This window comes from Cebidichthys violaceus, unplaced genomic scaffold (genome assembly GCF_023349555.1).
Source record: "Cebidichthys violaceus isolate CVI_PGR_0920_01 unplaced genomic scaffold, fCebVio1.0.p SCAF_16, whole genome shotgun sequence".
Taxonomy (NCBI): Eukaryota; Metazoa; Chordata; class Actinopteri; order Perciformes; family Stichaeidae; genus Cebidichthys; species Cebidichthys violaceus.
The window spans coordinates 9,732,795-9,752,199 of record NW_027176329.1 but is presented as its reverse complement, the minus strand read 5'-3'; the positions used below and the strand labels follow the sequence as shown (position 1 = coordinate 9,752,199).

General features: G+C 44.1%; 2 protein-coding genes across 10 annotated transcripts in view; one reads left to right on the top strand and one right to left on the bottom strand.

Moving 5' to 3' along the window:
- The first annotated feature begins 828 nt into the window (after nucleotides 1-828).
- On the top strand, nucleotides 829-5,730 carry cyp51 (cytochrome P450, family 51). Its single transcript, XM_068711112.1, has 10 exons — nucleotides 829-1,086; nucleotides 1,176-1,274; nucleotides 1,797-1,973; nucleotides 2,126-2,252; nucleotides 2,466-2,640; nucleotides 2,883-3,002; nucleotides 3,328-3,520; nucleotides 4,014-4,109; nucleotides 4,248-4,416; nucleotides 4,669-5,730. The coding sequence occupies exons 1-10, from the start codon at nucleotides 925-927 to the stop codon at nucleotides 4,845-4,847; spliced, it is 1,497 nt and encodes a 498-aa protein (XP_068567213.1). The 5' UTR covers nucleotides 829-924; the 3' UTR covers nucleotides 4,848-5,730.
- Nucleotides 5,731-5,923: 193 nt separating this feature from the next.
- The window catches only part of akap9 (A kinase (PRKA) anchor protein 9), a 59,706-nt gene continuing 46,224 nt past the window's right edge, over nucleotides 5,924-19,405 (bottom strand). For 6 of the 9 annotated variants that reach the window (XM_068711103.1, XM_068711106.1, XM_068711108.1 and 3 more), the window contains 28 exons: nucleotides 19,003-19,179; nucleotides 18,274-18,378; nucleotides 17,842-17,994; nucleotides 17,103-17,189; nucleotides 15,652-16,674; nucleotides 14,693-14,833; nucleotides 14,565-14,609; nucleotides 14,342-14,482; nucleotides 13,969-14,010; nucleotides 13,039-13,842; nucleotides 12,558-12,615; nucleotides 12,280-12,401; nucleotides 11,963-12,151; nucleotides 11,646-11,813; nucleotides 11,246-11,351; nucleotides 10,935-11,124; nucleotides 10,487-10,637; nucleotides 9,954-10,298; nucleotides 9,526-9,825; nucleotides 9,191-9,423; nucleotides 8,800-8,905; nucleotides 8,342-8,542; nucleotides 7,900-8,103; nucleotides 7,543-7,775; nucleotides 7,233-7,327; nucleotides 7,000-7,141; nucleotides 6,642-6,772; nucleotides 5,924-6,450 (listed from right to left, as the gene is read on the bottom strand). In XM_068711103.1, coding sequence (XP_068567204.1) covers nucleotides 6,407-6,450; nucleotides 6,642-6,772; nucleotides 7,000-7,141; nucleotides 7,233-7,327; nucleotides 7,543-7,775; nucleotides 7,900-8,103; nucleotides 8,342-8,542; nucleotides 8,800-8,905; nucleotides 9,191-9,423; nucleotides 9,526-9,825; nucleotides 9,954-10,298; nucleotides 10,487-10,637; nucleotides 10,935-11,124; nucleotides 11,246-11,351; nucleotides 11,646-11,813; nucleotides 11,963-12,151; nucleotides 12,280-12,401; nucleotides 12,558-12,615; nucleotides 13,039-13,842; nucleotides 13,969-14,010; nucleotides 14,342-14,482; nucleotides 14,565-14,609; nucleotides 14,693-14,833; nucleotides 15,652-16,674; nucleotides 17,103-17,189; nucleotides 17,842-17,994; nucleotides 18,274-18,378; nucleotides 19,003-19,179 — 5,736 coding nt within the window. In that variant the 3' untranslated portion in view covers nucleotides 5,924-6,406. The remainder of the gene's footprint in view (nucleotides 6,451-6,641; nucleotides 6,773-6,999; nucleotides 7,142-7,232; nucleotides 7,328-7,542; nucleotides 7,776-7,899; nucleotides 8,104-8,341; nucleotides 8,543-8,799; nucleotides 8,906-9,190; nucleotides 9,424-9,525; nucleotides 9,826-9,953; nucleotides 10,299-10,486; nucleotides 10,638-10,934; nucleotides 11,125-11,245; nucleotides 11,352-11,645; nucleotides 11,814-11,962; nucleotides 12,152-12,279; nucleotides 12,402-12,557; nucleotides 12,616-13,038; nucleotides 13,843-13,968; nucleotides 14,011-14,341; nucleotides 14,483-14,564; nucleotides 14,610-14,692; nucleotides 14,834-15,651; nucleotides 16,675-17,102; nucleotides 17,190-17,841; nucleotides 17,995-18,273; nucleotides 18,379-19,002; nucleotides 19,180-19,405) is intronic. The other 3 variants (XM_068711104.1, XM_068711105.1, XM_068711109.1) reach the window with 3 other exon arrangements.

The following is a 19,405-nucleotide window of genomic DNA, read 5'->3' as shown; positions in this document are numbered from 1 at the left end:
TTATTTCAGAGTATAATGAGTTAGAATAGTAACATAATAAATAAATCATATTGTATAATACGTCTATGGCTATTTAGGACCCTTTTAGTTGGGGGGCCTCATGCCCAGGTTGCCTATCTTGCCTTATGGCAATGGTCATGTTTTTCTTCTTCTGGTGAACCAGACTGTAGGCTTGTTTCACAGGTGTTTCTGAAGGTGAGCAGCTGCGACTTCGGTGTGTGACGCAACTATGTCAAGGTGTATTACTGAGGACCCAAGGAAGCACAGAATTGAGTGGGAAGTTGTTTGTATAAGCTGTTCTCAAGAAAGCTGCAAGCAGCAACATCACAGGCCAAGCATTAGGCAGGCAAGTTTTGAACAGGGACTGCACTAGTATATAATATGTTCCATATTATACTAGTGCAGTATACTATGTAATATAATGCGTATGTTGTGTGGCTCATTAAGGCTATTGTTGATATCATGTTAAAGTAAAATGGATAGCCCATGTTATTAAATAAAAATCATAAAGCCTACTTTATTTACCATGTTCACTCAGTCCATATGCTAGATAGCTTTTTCATATTTTATTCGGTCTCTCTCTGGGACAATAAAAAACATTTTTTAACCACTCGCAGTATTATCCCAAAAATCCTTACAGTCGATGGCGCAGACAGTGTCGGTGCTGCTGGAGTGACATCATATAGCAAGACATCGGTTCAGGCACCAGCAGCCAATCACAGCGGCGGCTTCTTGACGGACACGCGGTCAGCAGCCAATAGAAAGCCTCTGTTGGTCAGGCGGGGGCGGGGCGAGTATTGACAGGTAGAGCCATAGGGAAATATTACCAACGGTCTACCAACATTAACATCAGATGCACTGGACATTTATCGGCTGTAGCGGGACTGTTGTTCAGAGAGGACGGATCCAGCGGAGGAAGTTAAAATGTCTTTCCACTTGTATGAAATGAGCAGTAAACTGCTCGGGGACACTGTTGGGAAAATGAACGACAACCTGACCTCCGTGGTGCTAGCAGCTTCTGTCATCACTCTCACTCTGGGATATATCTCTAAGTTGCTGCTCAAACAGTCCTCTGACAACGATCTGGTAAGTTAGACAAACTTGCCAAAATGGTTGTTGAAATTGCCTGCTCGTTTTCATATTGCACTCTTACTTATCATGTTTCTTTTTTGCAGAAATATCCACCATACATTCCCTCCAGCATCCCCTTCCTGGGTCATGCCATTGCATTTGGGAAAAGCCCCATTGAATTTCTTGAACATGCTTATGAAAAAGTAAGTGTTGCAGTAAGAATTACAACAAAGATTCACTGTTCCAGTTCTTCTATGATATAAAACTAAATGTATTTAGGTTCTGGACTGTTTGTCACAAAACAAACAATTTAAATATGTCAAATTATGTTTTATATACCAAATGATTCATCAATTTAGCGATAAAGTACTAAACAGGCTTATTGGTAATGAAAATAAGTTTTAGTTTCAGCCTTATGTTGCGGTTGGCACACAAAAGAAAGCTTGTCTCTATCTTATTTTACCTGGCACACGTACACACCTGCCTAAAGACAACACAGTCTACTTGTGACACCACTTGTATGGACGTGGTTTATGACCAGCAAATAGAATAAAACTAAAGTCCATTTAAATAAGTCTTAGAAGCCGTAAAAAGCTGAAATTATATGTGAAGAAAGCTAAAGCAGTAGAGGAGTTAGATTAATTGTCTTGCAACCTCTCAGATTTTTATTGTCATAACCCCTCCAGTTGTGTTTTAACCCTTGCGTCTCTGCTGTCCACGCACAGTACGGCCCTGTATTCAGCTTCACCATGGTGGGGAGTACGTTCACCTACCTGCTGGGCAGCGAAGCAGCCACGCTGATGTTCAACAGCAAGAATGAGGACCTGAATGCAGAAGACGTCTACTCCAGACTGACCACTCCAGTGTTTGGCAAAGGAGTAGCTTACGATGTGTCGAACCCTGTGAGTAAAATCACATTTATTAACAAATCCACATGGGAACAGTAAAGAGAGTCAAATCAGCAAAAGAAATAAGATCCAACCAAGTTAATAAATACCAAAAAAAAGCCTGAATATTGCAGCTATAATGCATGCTTTCTATAATGTGTTTGCAGATCTTTCTGGAACAAAAGAAGATGTTGAAGACCGGACTTAACATTGCTCATTTTAAGGAACATGTGAAAATCATCGAGGCAGAGACCATCGAGTATTTTCAGAGATGGGGAGACAGCGGGGAGAGAAGTAAGATCCTTCACAAATAACTTAATTAAAACATGAATATTACAAAATAAACAAGTGACATAATTCACTTTTAATCAGACTACTTCCAGCTTCTTTTGGTCTCTTTAACCCAACGTTTTGTGGAGTTTGTATTGCATACCCATAAAACGATTTTGAGTAATAAGAAATCCCACATTGTCTGTTCTGACTGAATTCACTTTTTGTTTGTTTCAGACCTGTTTGAGGCCTTGTCTGAGCTGATCATCCTGACAGCCAGCAGCTGCCTTCACGGGAAGGAGATCCGCAGCATGCTGAATGAGCGAGTGGCCCAGCTCTACGCCGACCTGGACGGAGGATTCAGCCACGCTGCCTGGCTCCTGCCCGGCTGGCTGCCGCTGCCCAGCTTCAGGTAGGACACATCTGTGGAAAGAAAGACATTGCCGAAAAGAAACTGGAGCGATGGCACAAGAGAAGTCCAAACATTTACTGGAACAGTCCTTCAAAGAAGAAAAACACATCCATACATAAACACGATTTTTCAGATGTACACCTGAAAAGATGTTCACCACCCAACTTGATTGGACTCTACGTATGAGAATGTATTAAATTGATTAAATAATAACACAAATGTTACTATTTGTCTATGCTTAGGAAAAGGGACAGAGCTCACATCGAGATCAAGAACATCTTCTTCAAGGTCATTCAGAAGCGCAGACAATCTGAAGAGAAAGTGGACGACATGCTGCAGACCCTCGTTGACGCCACCTACAAGTAAGATAGCGTCATTGTCTAAGGACAAACATGTCAAATGTAAACTCATGCTGCCAGATCACCCTTTTAACCTTTTCACATTTAATTGCATTATTAAATGACATCTAAACTTTTTAAGATAAAAGAAAAAATGACTTTTCTAGACATCAGAACTGGAAAAATGACATCCCAGTGTTAAGTGTCTGCCTCTAAAATGACCATCAGAGAAAATCAGTAAATAATCTGAAAAGGTGTTTATAGAAAGCTCTCTGCTAAAACATTTAAAACATGATTACGGCCCTTTAAACCCACATCAGTTCTGAAAATGACCCTATTCACTCCTCAGAGATGGACGACCCCTGAACGATAACGAGATCGCGGGGATGCTGATTGGTCTCCTCCTGGCGGGTCAGCACACGTCCTCCACCACCAGCGCCTGGATGGGTTTCTTTCTGGCCAGAGACAAAGCTCTGCAGGAGCGCTGCTACGCCGAGCAGAGGGCTGTGTGTGGAGAAGGGCTGGAGCTCGACTTCGATCAGGCAAGGCTGACTGTACAGTAGGATTATGCTGATCAGAAGTATCACAACCTAACCAACATTTCAAGAAAGTGATGGACAGTAATTAAAACAAGTAACTCCACAGTAGAAAATTGTATCATATCATTTGCAATGAAATCATAAAATAAGTCACAATGTTGAGTGACCAAACACAAGGAGGTGTTCTCCCTCCTGGTTGAAGTGATTCATAAGGAACATTGTGTGATGAGGTTTTCAGGCACCTGCAGTTACATTGATTGTAGTCATTACCACTACAATCATGAATACAGATCACATTTTGTTAAAGGAAATACAGCAAAAGTCACAGATTTGGCATCAGAACAGACTATCTGCTGCCTTCTGACAGAGACTGAGTAACAGCTACTGAGAATTACAGATACGCTTCTAATGTTTTCTACTGTTGTAAGTGTTCCTCTGGACTGTTCTTAAGAGTAACGGTCTGTTAATCCTTATATTGTCCTGGTGTCGTCCTCAGCTGAAAGATCTCAGCTTGTTGGAGCGCTGTTTGAAGGAGACCCTGCGTCTCCGCCCGCCTATCATGACCATGATGAGGATGGCTCGCTCTCCACAGGTAAGAACACACGTCTAGTTTTTTTGGGGGTATTTATTTTTAAGTACCTAACATCAGCTAAGAAGGAATAGTTTCCCCTTTTCATTTTAATGCCCCATTTCTCAGCACGCCGTATGTTTTGCTACTTCGTTCTCTCAGACTGCAGCAGGATACACCATCCCTATGGGCCACCAGGTCTGCGTCTCCCCCACCGTCAACCACCGTCTGCAGGATACCTGGGTGGAGAGGATGGAGTTCAGCCCTGACCGCTACCTCAACGACAACCCTGCTGCGGGGGAGAAGTTTGCTTATGTGCCGTTTGGAGCCGGTGAGAAATAATCTGTAACTTAGTAAATGCAGTCTCTTTTTGAGTTATTTCTCAAGAATTAACATGACAAATGGGGTCAATTGCATATCATAATCAACACAATGCTGTTAAAGTTCATGTGCTTTCGCAACTTGTACTTCAGTTTGATGTCTACAGCATGATTTTGATATTAGCTGTTGAGCACACTAGAAATAAAATCATGTTAAAGAAATGCTCCAAATCCAAACTGTACCTCTGTTGTCTGCTCTTCAGGTCGCCACCGCTGCATCGGGGAGAACTTTGCCTATGTCCAGATCAAAACCATCTGGTCCACTTTACTGCGCATGTACCACTTTGACCTGGTGGACGGATATTTCCCCACAATCAACTACACCACGATGATACATACCCCTCACAACCCCGTCATCAGATACAAGAGGAGAAAACAGTGAGAGGCAGGAGGAGCAAAGACACGAGGCAACTGTCCAACATCCCGAGTGTTTGAACTGCAGCTCTGACGTCCTGGGACTTGAATTTAGGAACATTTCGATGAACATTCTTTGCGCTGCTTGAATGCCCAACCGTTTAGTTTTCGTGCTTCTTTCAGACCTCTTTTCTCCTGAATGTCAACAATTGTTGAAACTTGTTTCCAGAGATGATTACACAGACTGTGTGACTCTGACACAAACACGTATGCTAATATTCACAATGTGAATTCTTAAAAATAAAAAATACTCAGAAACAAGGTTCTTTGAAGGGGAAACATCTGTTGAGTGAATGAAGCCCAAGCAAGTTTTATTCAGTGGATAACTGTAAAACACGGCAGTCCATATTCCAGATTTGTTTGGGTGGAAGCTTGAGTTTTTTTTAGGTTTTTTTTAGTAGTTATCCAGTGAACTTCATTATGTCCGAGTCATAAGACAGTAAAAGTGAAAATGCGGCCTTTGTTGCATTAAACACATTTAAATAAAATAAAACAATAAGCTTAACAGCACCCTCTGTAAACAGCTGTAAGCCCCTAGTTCTGAATTAAGAATCAGCTGTTGTGGGATGTTGCCACACTGTCACAGATCATTTTCCTTCAAAAAGGTCTCAAATCCTAAAATGAACTAAAACAGGATATTTGAGGACATGAACTTTGTTGCCCTCACCTTTGAATAAAGTGTTTTAAAGGTCACCTGTACTAATTAAGAACTTTCCACCTGGACCTCGTTGAGTTAACGAGCGCTGATGATGAGAGCAAGTTTAAGTGCACAAGCTGCTTTGTTGTTCATAGGACTTGAATCAAACTCTGTTAAATGTCTTTTCTCATTAAAGAAAATATTGTGCTCATGACATTTTAGTTCATTTTGTCCCTTTTGTGATTTTTGGTTATTTTGTTAATGTTTAATTCCTTCTTTCAATAAAGAAACTAGAAAAAAATCAGCTCCAACACTTGATGCCAAATTTAATGAATAACTACATTTCGGTACAGCAACCCTTATCTTTTAGTCAGTGGACATAATGAAAAATACACAACTCTTTCAAATAATGTAGTCCTCTTTATTTCAGTTTTTGACAAAATACCCAGAAAATTCAAAGCTCCTACGCTTTACAAAAATACGTTCTCTACAAATGTCCTCTGTAGTCCGTCTGGCCTAAACAAAACACAGTGTAGTGTAGAATATCCAGTAGCAGCCTCCTTAACGATAAACCCAAACATTCTCTACATAACGCTCCACCCATACAACACAAACATATAAATTAATCACACAGTCTTAAATTAGCATTTGACAAATATACATGATTGCAGTTCATCCACAACAAAGAGGCAGATTCATTTACAAACACAGCCGTTTTTTTAAGTGCTGGCGACAAAAAGCCTGAATACAAGATGTGGTACACTAGTAAAAAAATGAGTTTTGGTCCACATGGAAAGATACAGTCCACACCAGAATGATAGAAAACAGCAGAGCGCTCAGCACGAGAAAAGGCAACTGAGTTTCTTTAAGCCAATGTAACATGGCAGCGTCTATCTTCTCAAGCCAAAGTGCAATTGAGCATATGAAGAAGCACCTGCGAAGAGAATAAAAGGTAGTTAGGTAAATTTGAGAATTACTTCATAGAGTTAAAACAATGCGTTTGGTTGTGTGCGCCTGTGTGAGAAAGTGTCTTAAAATGTTTATCAGGTTAATGAGGGCATTCCTTTTAGTATTAAAACCGTTACATATGCTGATTTCTTGTCCACTAAATGCAAAACGGTCTACCTGAAGTCACACTCCCCAGCCTCCTCTGCAGCGCCTCCAGTCTGGAGATGTAGTCAGTGAGCGCTCTGTCCGGGTCGTAGCTCTGCAGGTGGGAACAGGTGAGAGCTCCGTGGTCTCCGGCCATGTGAAACCTACACAACACAGACCTTTCAGTATAAGAACTGACACAATATGTCACTATAAACATGTTATTACATTAATATAAAATGTATACATTTTTTATGTAAATTTAAAAGGAATGCAAAATGTTAGGAAAAGTAAGAAATGTGGGCAGATAACTTTTTTTTTTTTTTTTTCATTTTATATACTAATCTAGATGGACAGTAACTGTTAGTTGTATCTCCATTTTAAGTTGCACCTGTGTTGTGTGGAGGAGACAGCCGATCTGGGGGATTCCCGTCCACTTCTCCCCCTGCCGCTGGAGACTCCTCCACTTCCTCGTTCTCGGTACATGTCCACGTTGCCCGGGTGAAGATATGGTGAGTCTCTCACCTCTGAACCTGAGAGAGGAGAATACAAATGTATTGAGCATCACTCCTAAATGATACTCTCTACCATGTAGAAGTAAAAACCTGATATTGTTTTGGTTACCTAAAATCTGTCCTGCTCCGTTCTTGGTAACGCTGCAGGAGGTTGTGGAGCTCACCCCCGTCGCTTTGTGCCACCGCTTCACTAGGAAACGCATTCTGAGCAGAAGATGAGCAGGGTTTACATTTAGAAAATCAAATTTGTAGTTAAAGTGGCAATCTTGAAGATTTCCATTTAAATAAATGTCTGTTAAGTCACTATCGACGAGGAAGGCAACACAACGTGTCCCAGCCTTCATTCAACAAGCCTTGTTTAACATGAAGAGGTTTTGGAAAGCACTGCCCAAAACTAACACAGAGCTCCGGCTGCCTACCTGGAGAGGGCGATAGAGACTCGGACGGCAGAGCGGAAGCGCATGAGCGCCCGGCGTCGTTGGCTGAGGGACTCCAGGCCGGGGAGCGCCGGCCGGCCGCCCATCCTGGAGAGGAGCGACAGCGTGGCTTCCTCGCACTCCTGGAAGCCGCCCAGCAGTAACAGCAGATACTTCTTCTGGTAGATCAGAGCTTTGCGGAAGCTTTCTGACCTCAAGTACTTCCCGTACATCCTCTGGAGGCAAAGGAAATGAGTAAAATGATACGATTACAAAAAGTGTTCTTGGTGGAAGTTACTAGAAGCAACTAACTACCAGCTCCTCAGATACAAGCTGAATTATTAGCTGTTTTAAGCTGACCTTCAGTGCAGCATTGTCAGCCTCAGGCCCCGTTATCTCTCGCAGGACGTCGGTCCTGATCTCTCCTCGGAGTCGGGTCACCTGGGCCTGGGCCAGAAGTAAAGCTTTCTCCAGACGGATCTTCTCTCTTGTCCAAGCCTCCCGCTCCTGGGAAAGTATCATACCTGACGAGTCCGCCTTCGACACTCCTCTCCTGTTGCTGAACTGCAGGACGAAATTAAACAATATAATTTAGTTTTCTGCATGGAATGACAAGAGATGAACAGCTAATAATTCATATTTGTGCTTTCCACATCAGGGTACTTCTAGTATCTTATATTATCTTATCGTTTTGGCTGCCACATATCTGGTACACAATAATATTTTAGTATAGGCAATATAATATTTATGATAATATCTGTCTAGTCATCTCAATCAGTAGTATTTCCTGCCGTGTACTCACACTGTCGCCTGATCCGGGTCCAGCCTGCCGGTAGCGTCGGAGCTCTTCCTCCAAGCGCAGCGTGTGGTTCCTCAGATCGTTCTTCTCTTCGGTGAGACGGCTGACAAAACCGGTGAGCTCGGCGTTCTGCCTCAGCAGCCGCTCCGTCAGGGAGTTGGAGGAGCTGCTGGTGGAGCCTCCTGCCAGCAGGGAAACACTCTGCTGGGAAACACACAAAGCAGTCACAACCACATGTGGTCCCGTCAGATTACAGACGCTCGGAAAAACAAACAGTTGATTGGAGCTCATCAGCGAAGTGGAAATTCTTCTTTTGATCAAAATTTGTCCACCAGTATGAGAAGTGAAAAGTTCCTCTTCCATAGTCTACTTCTATATATCATCAATTTAAACATAACTCAACCACAAAATCCACAAATATTAAATAAAACATTAGTAATATATAAATATAAATTCCTGACCTCGGGGACGGAGGGTAGACCTGGGGATTGCTGCAGCATAGTGATGACCTCATTAACAGTGGACTGCACCCAAGATAACTCTTCACTGTCAACCTCTGCAGTCAGCCTACACACACACACACACACACACACACACACACACACACACACACACACACACACACACACACACACACAGTTAATTCCATAAGGCTATATTAGAGAAGTCCTGCATGTAATAGCACATTTATGGATTATGTTACAACTTATTAAATGTTAATTAATTAAGACTGTATTAATGCTGTACAGTTTTTTTTGTCCACTTGGGTGCAGCAGAACAAGCGGTTAATATCTTCACCTTAAACAGTTCTTATGGAGAAATTGTTAATGTTAATATAAAAACATTAACTACCTCCCCGTATTCTTGTTGGCCATGCCGCGGATCTTAGAGGAAATGAGGTGGAGTTTGTCCAAGATCTTGTCAACTGTGCGCCAAGGACCGTGGTGAGGTCCACCACTGTGACCTGCTGAAGAGGCCTCCAGGTGCGGTGACGTGGTGGAACTTGCTGACTGAACATTTCCGCTCTTCTGCTGGAACACCCAGTCTTTGGTGCGGTCAGTGGACTCGCTGTGCAAGACAGCCTGCTGTTTAGGAAACAACAGCACAGCTTCAATAACAATGTCTGAATAGAAGCACAATTAAATAAATACTTATATATTAAGAGCATGTGAATAGTTGATACTCACACTGTCGCCGTCGGCCTGCAGATGTCCGCTCCCCTCCCTCCCTCCTCCCTGCTCCGCTAACTGGTTCAACCTCTCCTCCAGTCTCTCCTTCTCTCCTTCTAGACTCTTCCTCCTCCCCATCTCTCTCTCCAGCTGCTCCTGGGCCTCAGACATTTGTGCTTCCAGCCTCTCCAGCTGGGCCCGAGCCTCCAGCAGCGCCTCCTGGTCCCGTCTCGACCTCTGACTCCCCAGAGTCAACTCCTCGTCTTTCCGTACCACCTGGAGCTTCTGAGCCTCCACTTGACTGAGGAGGTGCACCACCTGGAGAGGAAAGATGAGGAAGAAATCCAAGACATTTTGACAAGGATTCATAATGTAATCATCATCCATACTTTTTTATCCCCCATCTTGTGGCCATTTGGAGATAAATTCTTTAGAAAACATCCCACCTGTGCATGTTTGTCATCCAGCTCCCTCTGCAGTCTTTCCAGCAGACTCCCCTCCTCGTCGAGCCCCTTCCTATCCACCTTGTCCCTCTGCTCACTGGAGGGGCCGCCGTCTGAGGACACACCCGTCCGCAGCTCCCGCTCCCTCCCCAGCGCAGTGCTCATCTCCAGGGCCTTGGCTCGCTCCGTCTCCAGCTGGACCTGGAACTCCTGGAGGCGTCGGTGGAGGCTGAGACGCTCCTGGTCGGCCTGCTGGGAGAGCTGAGAGGAGGCCTGGCGCTCCTGTTCCAGGGTCAGGGTCAGCTGGGCCACGCGGCTCTTCTGCTCCTCCAGACTGAGGTTCAGGTCCTGAGGAGGAAAATGTAAACACACTTGTTTTTAGAATGACTTCTTCAGTCTAGCATAAGAACGGGAAGGTTGAGATGAGAAAATATGACTAGCAGATGTGCCTTGACAGCCAATTCGTGGCTGGTTAGCTTTCAATTCAGGCCAAAAATATTCCAACATACAAAAAACACCTGTCTGAAGGCTCTTACCTCCAGCTCTTCTCGTTTACTCTCCTCGTTTTTCCCAGTTCGGCACCTCTCCTTCTCCATGGCCCACTGAAGATCTCTGCTCTTCTTCCGGTCCTCAGTCAGCTGGTCGTTCAGTGCGTCCACCTCAGCAGCCTTCTGTGATACCTCTGCCCTGTTGACAGAGACATCAATGACTTTAGCTGTAATGGATACTTCAATCCTATAGAATTGTTTTTGAAGTTTGGTTCCGTCAAATTAAGCAGTTCGGATTGGAGGCAAACATTTAGTGAAGCAAAGGTTAAAGCATTGGTTCTCCAGATGATTAAAGGTGCAAGAAAGAAATGCCTGGGAACTTTGTTGCATGTATTAAGACCCTCTCTCTCTCTTCTCATATGTCCCATCTATAGCTCTACTGTAAACCCAAGAAAAATCCAGGTGTGTTGTCCACACGTCTGTGAACATGTCTAACCTGAGTGTGTCCAGCTCTTTGAGGTGTTTATGCTGAGCCTTGAGCGTCGTCTCCAGCTCCAGTTGAGTCTGGGACAGTTCACTCTTCAGCTCCTCCGCCAGCAGCCTGCCTGCCTCCGCTGCTCCATCAGCTCCTCCTCCCTGCTCCTTCACGCTACATTCACTACCCGATGATGCAACAGGTAGAGCACCTGAAGGACAACAATCAGAAAACGTCAACACCAGGACCTGCTATTTCTAGTGAGAAAATATCAAAATGCTTGAAGATCAGCAGCAGTAGAGCGGCAGTAGTTTCTTGGTAAACTGTTTCACCTTGATGAAGTTGCTCTAGTTGACTTCGGAGCTGATGAATCTCAGAGATGAGACTGGACCTGTCCGCAGTGTGGAGCGACCCAATCGCCTCTCTGTGCTGAGCGTCCTGGATCAGGATCACAAAAACTTGGTTACTGACCAGGATAAATCATAATCATAGGAGAGGAAAGTCAAGAGAAAGTTGTTTCTGCACAATAATATGCAGATTGTGTCTCCTGTTGGGTAAAAGCCAGACATTGAAATAATGTCAAACGAATCATTGAGTAGGGTTTGTTTAAAACCACTACTTATGTGTGGCGCAAACCATACAGTATGCATATCATCTGTGCCAGTACTGGATGTTAAATGAGATGTCTGAGTGTATTCTGGCCATATTATAGATTCAGTTGTTCTTTCAGACCTGTTCAGCCAGTCTGCGCTCCAGCTGATTGAGGTGGATGATGGCATCGCTGGTGTCCAGCAGGTCCAGCTGGCTGTAGAGGGCGCTCTTCAGCACGCTGCGCTCCCTCACAAACACCTGCCGCACAGCATCCAGCAGCTCCGCACGCCAGTCCACACCGCCAGACGTCTGCAGCAAGTCAGAGAGACACAGATTAAAAAAAACACACACTCACACAAACACACACACAAACAAACACAGTGAAGACGAAAAATGACAACTTGAGCTCTGACAAACGGTAACTAGTGTTTTGTGAATACTGGTGGGAGTTCTTTTACCTGTGTTTCTCTGTGTGTCTGCATCTGGGTGATGAGGCCTTTGAGAGACTCCACAGTCGCCAGTAAGGCGTCTCTTTCCTTCAGCCAGCCTGGGACGTTGAACTGGCCGCCCGGCTCGCCCTCAGTGAGTGGGAGCTCCGACAGAGAGAGCACCTGCATGCCCTCCTGGTGCACCTCACGGAGCAACGTCTAAATGCACAAACACGTTGTTGGATTTACCACCACTCTTTTCTAGTTAATTTTCATCACTGCATTCAAATTACAATCCTAATTCAGTGTAACCATGTGTCGATGTTTCTAGTAGGGGAAGGTTGTACCTTGATCCGGTCAGGCAGTGGATCATCAGTCTCTCTCCTCGCGCCCTCTGGAGTCGACCTAAACTCCTGCTGCAAGCTCGGGAAGTCTAATCCGGTCCGCTGGCTGTAGTCTGAGCTGCTGTCTGCAAGGTGGAAAACATTTTCTTGAAACAAAATTCGGAAAAAGGTTTTCGGTATTACCAATGCTAAAAGAAATGTGTGAAATGAACACTAGCAGCCACGACAAACTATTTTATGCATTGGAAATGAATCCACTGTATCAATGAGTTTTTTCTTACCACTTGTGTAGCCATCTTTGAACAGTGATGTGGGACGGTCTTGTCTTGATGAAGGGGCCTAGAAAAGATCAACCATGACTCGGATTCTTCTTTCACTGTATCACTTAAAATGATACTACAACTAAAGTACATGTCCTTAGTATGAAACACCTTCAAAACACAGAACTACTCTTCACTTCTTGAATGCAGATACAATTAATCAATTAGTCGTTTGACAGAAAATTGACACCAATTTTGATAAATATTTACTGGTTTCAGCTTCTTAAATGTGAAAATGTGCTACTTTTCTATATTGTAGATCATTTGACAGTGTGTATCTTCTAGCTTTGGACTGTTGGTTAGACAAAAAAAGCGATTTAAAGATTTGACTTATATATGCTGGGCATTTTTCTCAATTTTCTGACATTTTATAGACTAAATGATTAATAGACATTAAAATAATCATTAGTTTTAGAACACAGCTATTGTTTCCTGCCCTCACCTCTGTGGAGCGCAGCTTGTCGATGACCGCTTTGAGGGCCTTACACTCGTCCTCCAGAGCCTGCGTGTCTCTACGAAGGCTCTCGCTCTCTGAAATATGCCGAGCCTCCATGTCCAGGATTTCTGCAGCGTGAAGCTCCTGCATCTGAACAATCTTCTCCTGGAATTCTCCGATCACCTCCTCGATCTCGTCTTTGTTTGCGGACTCGCTTTCCGGGTCGAGGTCGGAGATTCGGAGAGGTTCCGTCTGCGTGAACGAGTGCGTCACCGCCACGCGTTGCTGCTCAGAGCTGCGAGATTTGTTGGAGGACTGGCTGGAAGTGGTAGAGTTCTTCCTGGAGACAGATGGTTTATCTTTGGCACTGCTTCCTTTACCAGTGGGCTGTTTGCCTCCTTTCCTTTTAGGCTGGGTGGTGGAGGAGGAGGAAGCAGAGGAGAGAGGCTGAGGAGAAGGAGAGGGAGATGGAGGACCAGAATCCGCCGTCTTCATCAAGGCTGTTCGTACCTCCTGGAGCTCCCCTTTGAGCTTAGAAATGGAGAGCTCACGGACGTGTAGTTCACTCTGTAGTTTTTCATTGTGCTGCCTGTAGCTGTTGAGCTCTTGTTTGGTGGTGTCCACATTCTTTTTTAACTCCTGGAGCTCCTCTTTGAGTTTAGAAATGGAAACTTCACGGACTTGGAGGTCCTCCTGAAGTTTCTCATTATGCTGCTGGTAGATGTTGAGCTCCTCTTTGGTGGAAGCCGCATCGTTTCTGACCTCCTGGAGAAGCTCCGTCATGTTGACTCTGCTTTCTTCAGCTTGTACCTTGAGGGCGATTGGGCAGGTGGTCAAAGACTACACATACAGGCAAGTATCATGTATCAAGTATATTACTTTTTCATACTGCACATCGTATTTCAGTGCAGAAAAGTTAAAACATTTCTGACTCACTTCAACAAGTTCTTTAAGGTGAGAGATGGTCATTTCCCGCTCCTTAAAAAAACAACAACACAGTTTTATGTAATTAAAATATGTTTAAAGAGGAACTTACACACACATACTGTATATATGATTAGTGACATAATATATGAAACAAGAGTTGACACAAAGAATAGGTCAACATTTTGGGAAACACAGTTATTCCCTTTTTGAGAATTAGAAGAGAAGCTTGAAACCCCAAAATCAAAAATATCAATTTCAAATTAAATGTAAAATGACAACATAAACATAAAGAACACCATGTTTGTGCAGAACTGAGGTTTCTACAGATGGATGTCACTGAACTCAGCACCCATGACGGGATATGATTGTTTTGGCTCTGTACCTGCAGCAGCTCCTGTAGCTTCTCCAAGCTCTCCCTGCAGCTGTTCAGCTCCTCTTTGGTGGCAGCTGCCTCACTTTGAGCCTCCATTAACTCCTGCTGAAGCTCAGACACCTTGGTCTCCTCACGGCCACCAGATGATACCTAAAGCCACATTAAGTTTAAATATCAGACAAAACATTGTTCATTAAAAATGGAAACAGTAGTTTCAAATCTTCGTTCCTACCTTTTGAAGTTGGCCCTTTAGTCTCTCTATTGCAGCTGTTTTGTCCTAGAAGAAAAGCAATGTTCGTTAGTCTCACCAAACATTAGAAATACTCTCTAATGTATGAACACTAAGAGGCTGTCACATACTTGGAGCTCCTCCTGTAGTTTACTGCAGCTCTGTTTGCAGCAGTCGAGCTGCTCTTTGGCGGCCGAGGCCTCGTTTTTGACCTCCTGCAACTCCTGAAGAAGCTCTGACTCAGCAGCCGGCTGCTCATCAGCAGAGGACGCCTGAAGAAAAGGTCACAAAGATTCAAACTTATGAGAGCTGTATTGGTCAAGGGACAACATAACTTTGCCTGAGAACTGATTACAATGACTGCATTGGGTTTTCACTAGAAAAGAAAGAAAGAAAGAAATTGATTATATTGTCATATACTAGGTAACCATTATTAAGGGTATAGACAAAAAACATGCTCCAATAAAAAAAACAATAATTGTACTCAACTATAAGTGTGCAAGTGTAAAAACAAGCTTATATTTGTCCTTTTTGATTAGATACAAGCTTTTAATCTCTTCTGCGATTCTAAGGACGCTATCATTAACACTAAAATGATTGGTTACAACAATTTTAAGTGAATTACCAAAAACTGACTTGAAATCAGTAAGAGGCCAATGTGGAACTTGAAGTAAGTGAGTAAGTGTCAACGTTGATGACAGTAGTCGGTGAGATCTAACATTTGAAAATAATCCCCTTTTGTCAGTGCATCCTGGGGTCTCTTTATATTTACCATGAATGATAAACTAACATACCTAGATTAGAACTTTAAAGGAGATCTCCTTGTGCACTTTATAGGAATAGTTTGACATATTGAGAAATACACTTATTCGCTTCCTTAACAAGATTTAGATGAGAAGATGGATACCACTGTCTGTACACTAAATGTGAAGCTGTACACTAAATGTGAAGCGGCAGACAGTTAGCTTAGCAAAGCATAAAGATTGGAAACAACTGGACGAAACACTTGGTGTTATGTGCAGGATTTTTTTCTAGACCAGGCTTTAAAACTTTGAACTACTCCTATATGACTTATTGGCCAAACTCTTACCCCCACAGCCGGTGACGTCTTCTGGTGTGTCCTGGCCTTCATCTGACTGAGCAGATCCATGAGCACAGCCAGCCTCCTCTCGTACTCCAGCACCTCCTCCTCAGAGCTGGAGAGCAGCTGCTTCTGGAGCTCCTGGTCTTTCTGCATCCCGTTGAGTCCCACCTCCAGCTCCCGAAGCCTCTGGGTCAGATGAACCACCTTCCCTGTGGGAACCTGTCTTGTTTGACCAATTCCACTGAAATCCATTTGGGGAATACCAAAGTCACCAAAGTCATAGACATTTGACTGCACATTTGGGTCAGCAGGACTCTGCTGGTCCTGGTTTTCTTTGGATCCTTGTGACCGCTGTTGCTGGAAGGCCTCCAGTGAGGCCTGGCTGACAAGAGCTTCCGCAAGTTTCTCCCTCAGATTTTCCTCCAGACTAGAGACCCTCTGTTGGAGACCAGCGGCATAGCTTTGCGTTTGCTCCACGAGGAGGAGACAGCGGCTCAACTCGCTGTCCTTCTCACTGACCTCGTCCTCGAGCTGCTGGATGCGGAGGTCCAACTCTTCCACTCTGGATGTTGCACTCTGCTCTAAAGCTTGAACTTGAGCCTGCATGACCACCAGGCCTGCAGTTTTCTCTCTGAGAGCGTCTTCAAGTTCGCCCTCTGAGCTCTCCGTTTTTTCCGTTTCAGCCAAAGCTTCCGCGCTCTCTTTCAGGCGCAGGTATGTCTCCAACAGCTTGCTGTGCTTCGTTTTCAGAGTATTCATCTCTTTGGTGGCCAGGTCCATTCTCTGCTTCATTTCATCGTATTCCTCTTTACTTGGCCCCGATTCGGCACTCTCTGCATTGGTGTCCTCGTCTTCCTCTGTGGCCTGCTTTGGCTCGATATTGGCCAGCTCCTGCTGAAGTTTGTCTATGACAGCATTCAGTTGGTCAAGCTCCTCCTCATTGTTCCTCTTCAGGCGTTCTTGTTCACTCCGCAGGCACTCCACCTGGGACTCAAAGTCTTTAATCAGTTCCGCCCTGTCGTCCATTTCCTAAAAAAGAAATATGCAGATATTCTTAAACCATAAAAATATCAGATTTGAGGAGTCCATAGCTGTCCCGCTATTCGGATAAACCTCTGAGTCCCTTATGAGCTTGAAGAAAGTCTTTGGACCCAAGATAAGGTAGTTTTCAATGGCTTTTGTATTTTAAATGTTTGAAATTGATCAAATTGTAAAAACTCTTTAGAGACTCAGAGGTTTAGTAAGCCACCTCAAATGAGCAAATGATCACCTCACAAAAGACGATGGTCCTGTGGAATTACTTACCGAGACAAAACAAGCAAAAACAACCCAACAAAAAAAAATGGAGCACACCAAAATTAAAGGGCACACAAATGAAGGAAACACACACACTGACACGGAGCTATGCGTATTCGAAATAGACTGTTACACCATTTCGTATACGTATATTGCGTTACCTTATTATCAGAGGCTGTTCCCATGTGTTGGAGCTTAGTGATCTGTTCATTAAGAAGTGCTATTTCCCTGTCCTTCTCCTCCATCACCTTCAAAAGTCAGAGATTATAATGTGGTGGCTATTAATAAACATGTCACGCGAAAGTCCACTCAGAGTCAGCCTCGTGGTGGACGACTGAAAGTACACTGATTCAGTCAAAAAAGAAATGTGCTGGCAGTGGCAGTCTTGCATTGCAAAGTAACGGACAACAATAAGAAAATGTGCAAACTGAAATTAGCAACATTAAGCAAATCGCTTTAAAAAAAATGATGTGGAAAACTGTGGTATACGAGTTAAATTAAAATGGTCCTGTTTACAACCGATAGGAGCAGTTTTCAGTTGTGTAACTACAGACCAAACCTTGTTTTGTATTGTGCAGTTAAAGTACAAATTTATCAATGTCACACATCGATCAACAGTCTTAAGTCACCAGCAACCAGTGGTTTATCTGTTGCTTTTTAGTATAGTACAGAACAAGTAGTAGAAAATACAGACTAATCCTAAAATAACTGAGAATACAAGTGTACATTTATTTAACACAATATGTGTCCAGCGTCTGTCTGATAATCATATCCACAGTTCTTAAGAAGCCAGCGTGGCTGCAGTACACAAACACACAACCAGACTCAACCACCTCTGGAATTCACAATTGTTACATAAAGATACTGTAAAAAAGTTATTGCAGTGGAATGGCTCTATACCTGGAGCATGCTATCCCTCGTTTCCAGATATTGCTGCTGGCTGCTGATCTCCTTCCTCTGGATCTCCAGCTGCATGTGAAGCTGCTGCACCTCCTCGCTCTTGTTCTCCAGCTCCTCTCTGAACTGCTCCAGCTGCTCTTCCAGGTTACGGATCTGAGGCGACAGGTAAACATGACAAGCACCTCAGATTCCCTGCTTTACTTGTTTGCTACATATTTCTACTATTTCTGTAAATAAACAGAAATGTAGATATCAAAGGATACGACAACAGTACTAATGTTTTAGCAGGACAAAGAGGCACATTTATATATACATTACATCTAGTTACAAAACACTATTGAAAACTAAAAGAGACAAACATTTCATTCCCAGATTTTCGTCAGATTGAGATATTATCCATTCAAAGGAATCTGTGCCTGATCAGCACATTACCTCCTTCTCTTTCCGCTCCAGAGCTTCTCTCTCCGTCTGTAACTGAGCCTCCAGTGTGGCATGTTTTTCCTCTGTGATGGATGCATGCTGCTTCTTTTGTTCAACCTGCAACACACACACACACACACACACACACACACACACACACACACACACACACACACACACACACACACACACACACACACACACACACACAACAAAACTATTTAACATAGCAGTTATGCACAAGAGTTGCAGAAAGGCGTGAAAGAACAAACTGTTGTGATGAACAGATTTTCAAGAATGTTAAGCTACGAATGCATTTTATCTGTATCGCATCCTTTATCGTGCAACTGAAGCTCTGTACCGTTTGTCAGCTGAGCGGCGGCACAGCAGATATATGAGCATTTCGTTCACTGCTCTTTTTGTTCTCACTCACAACAGCCCTTCACGAACACTGGGGGGCAATCTTGACAGTTGCTAGCCATCGCTCATCACCAACAACAAACTGCCGCACGGGTGAAGTAGACCCACCCACACATTGTTCTCCCTCTCCGTGCGTCCCAACCCTCCTCCTCACCTCATCTACATCCTCTCTCACACACACACACACACACACACACACACCAATTCTCCACAGCTATTGTTCAGACTGCCTTTTCTCTCTCTTGCCGTCCCTGACTCAGTCTCCTGCACATCCTTCATCTCCTGTTTCTCCCCTCCTCCCCCCTCATCCCCCCTCCTAACCTTCTCCAGGGACTCAGCGCTGGCCAGCAGGGCCTGCTCCAGCTCGCGGATGCGGCTCTCCAGCTTGTCAATCTCTTCGTCGCGCTCTCCCAACTCACGACGCAGCTGCTCTGAGCTGAGCAGCAGCTCACTGCACCAATCCGCCTTCTCCTTTAGCTGGGAGGTCAGCTGGTCCACCTGGTAGTGAGAGAGAGAGAGAGAGAGATATAGACGAAGGGAGAGGGAGAGAGGGGGGGGGCGTTTAATGAGAATCGCTCTCAGACACCACTCGCTACAGCATAGCTGGTACATGTACAGCTAGCTGGAAGGTCAGCTGATCCACCTGAGAAAGGAGGGGGGCTGAGAGTGAAGAGAGGTGCAGGGACAGAGAGATTTCATTCAGGGTGACACAAACCACAGAGTA

Bases quoted from the DNA above. Each gene is read 5' to 3' on its own strand.
- cyp51 (XM_068711112.1), top strand. From the start codon at position 925: ATGTCTTTCCACTTGTATGAAATGAGCAGTAAACTGCTCGGGGACACT. The intron at 3,521-4,013 runs GCAAGGCTGACT...TGTCGTCCTCAG, and splicing joins TGGAGCTCGACTTCGATCAG to CTGAAAGATCTCAGCTTGTT. The intron at 4,417-4,668 runs GTGAGAAATAAT...TCTGCTCTTCAG, and splicing joins TTATGTGCCGTTTGGAGCCG to GTCGCCACCGCTGCATCGGG.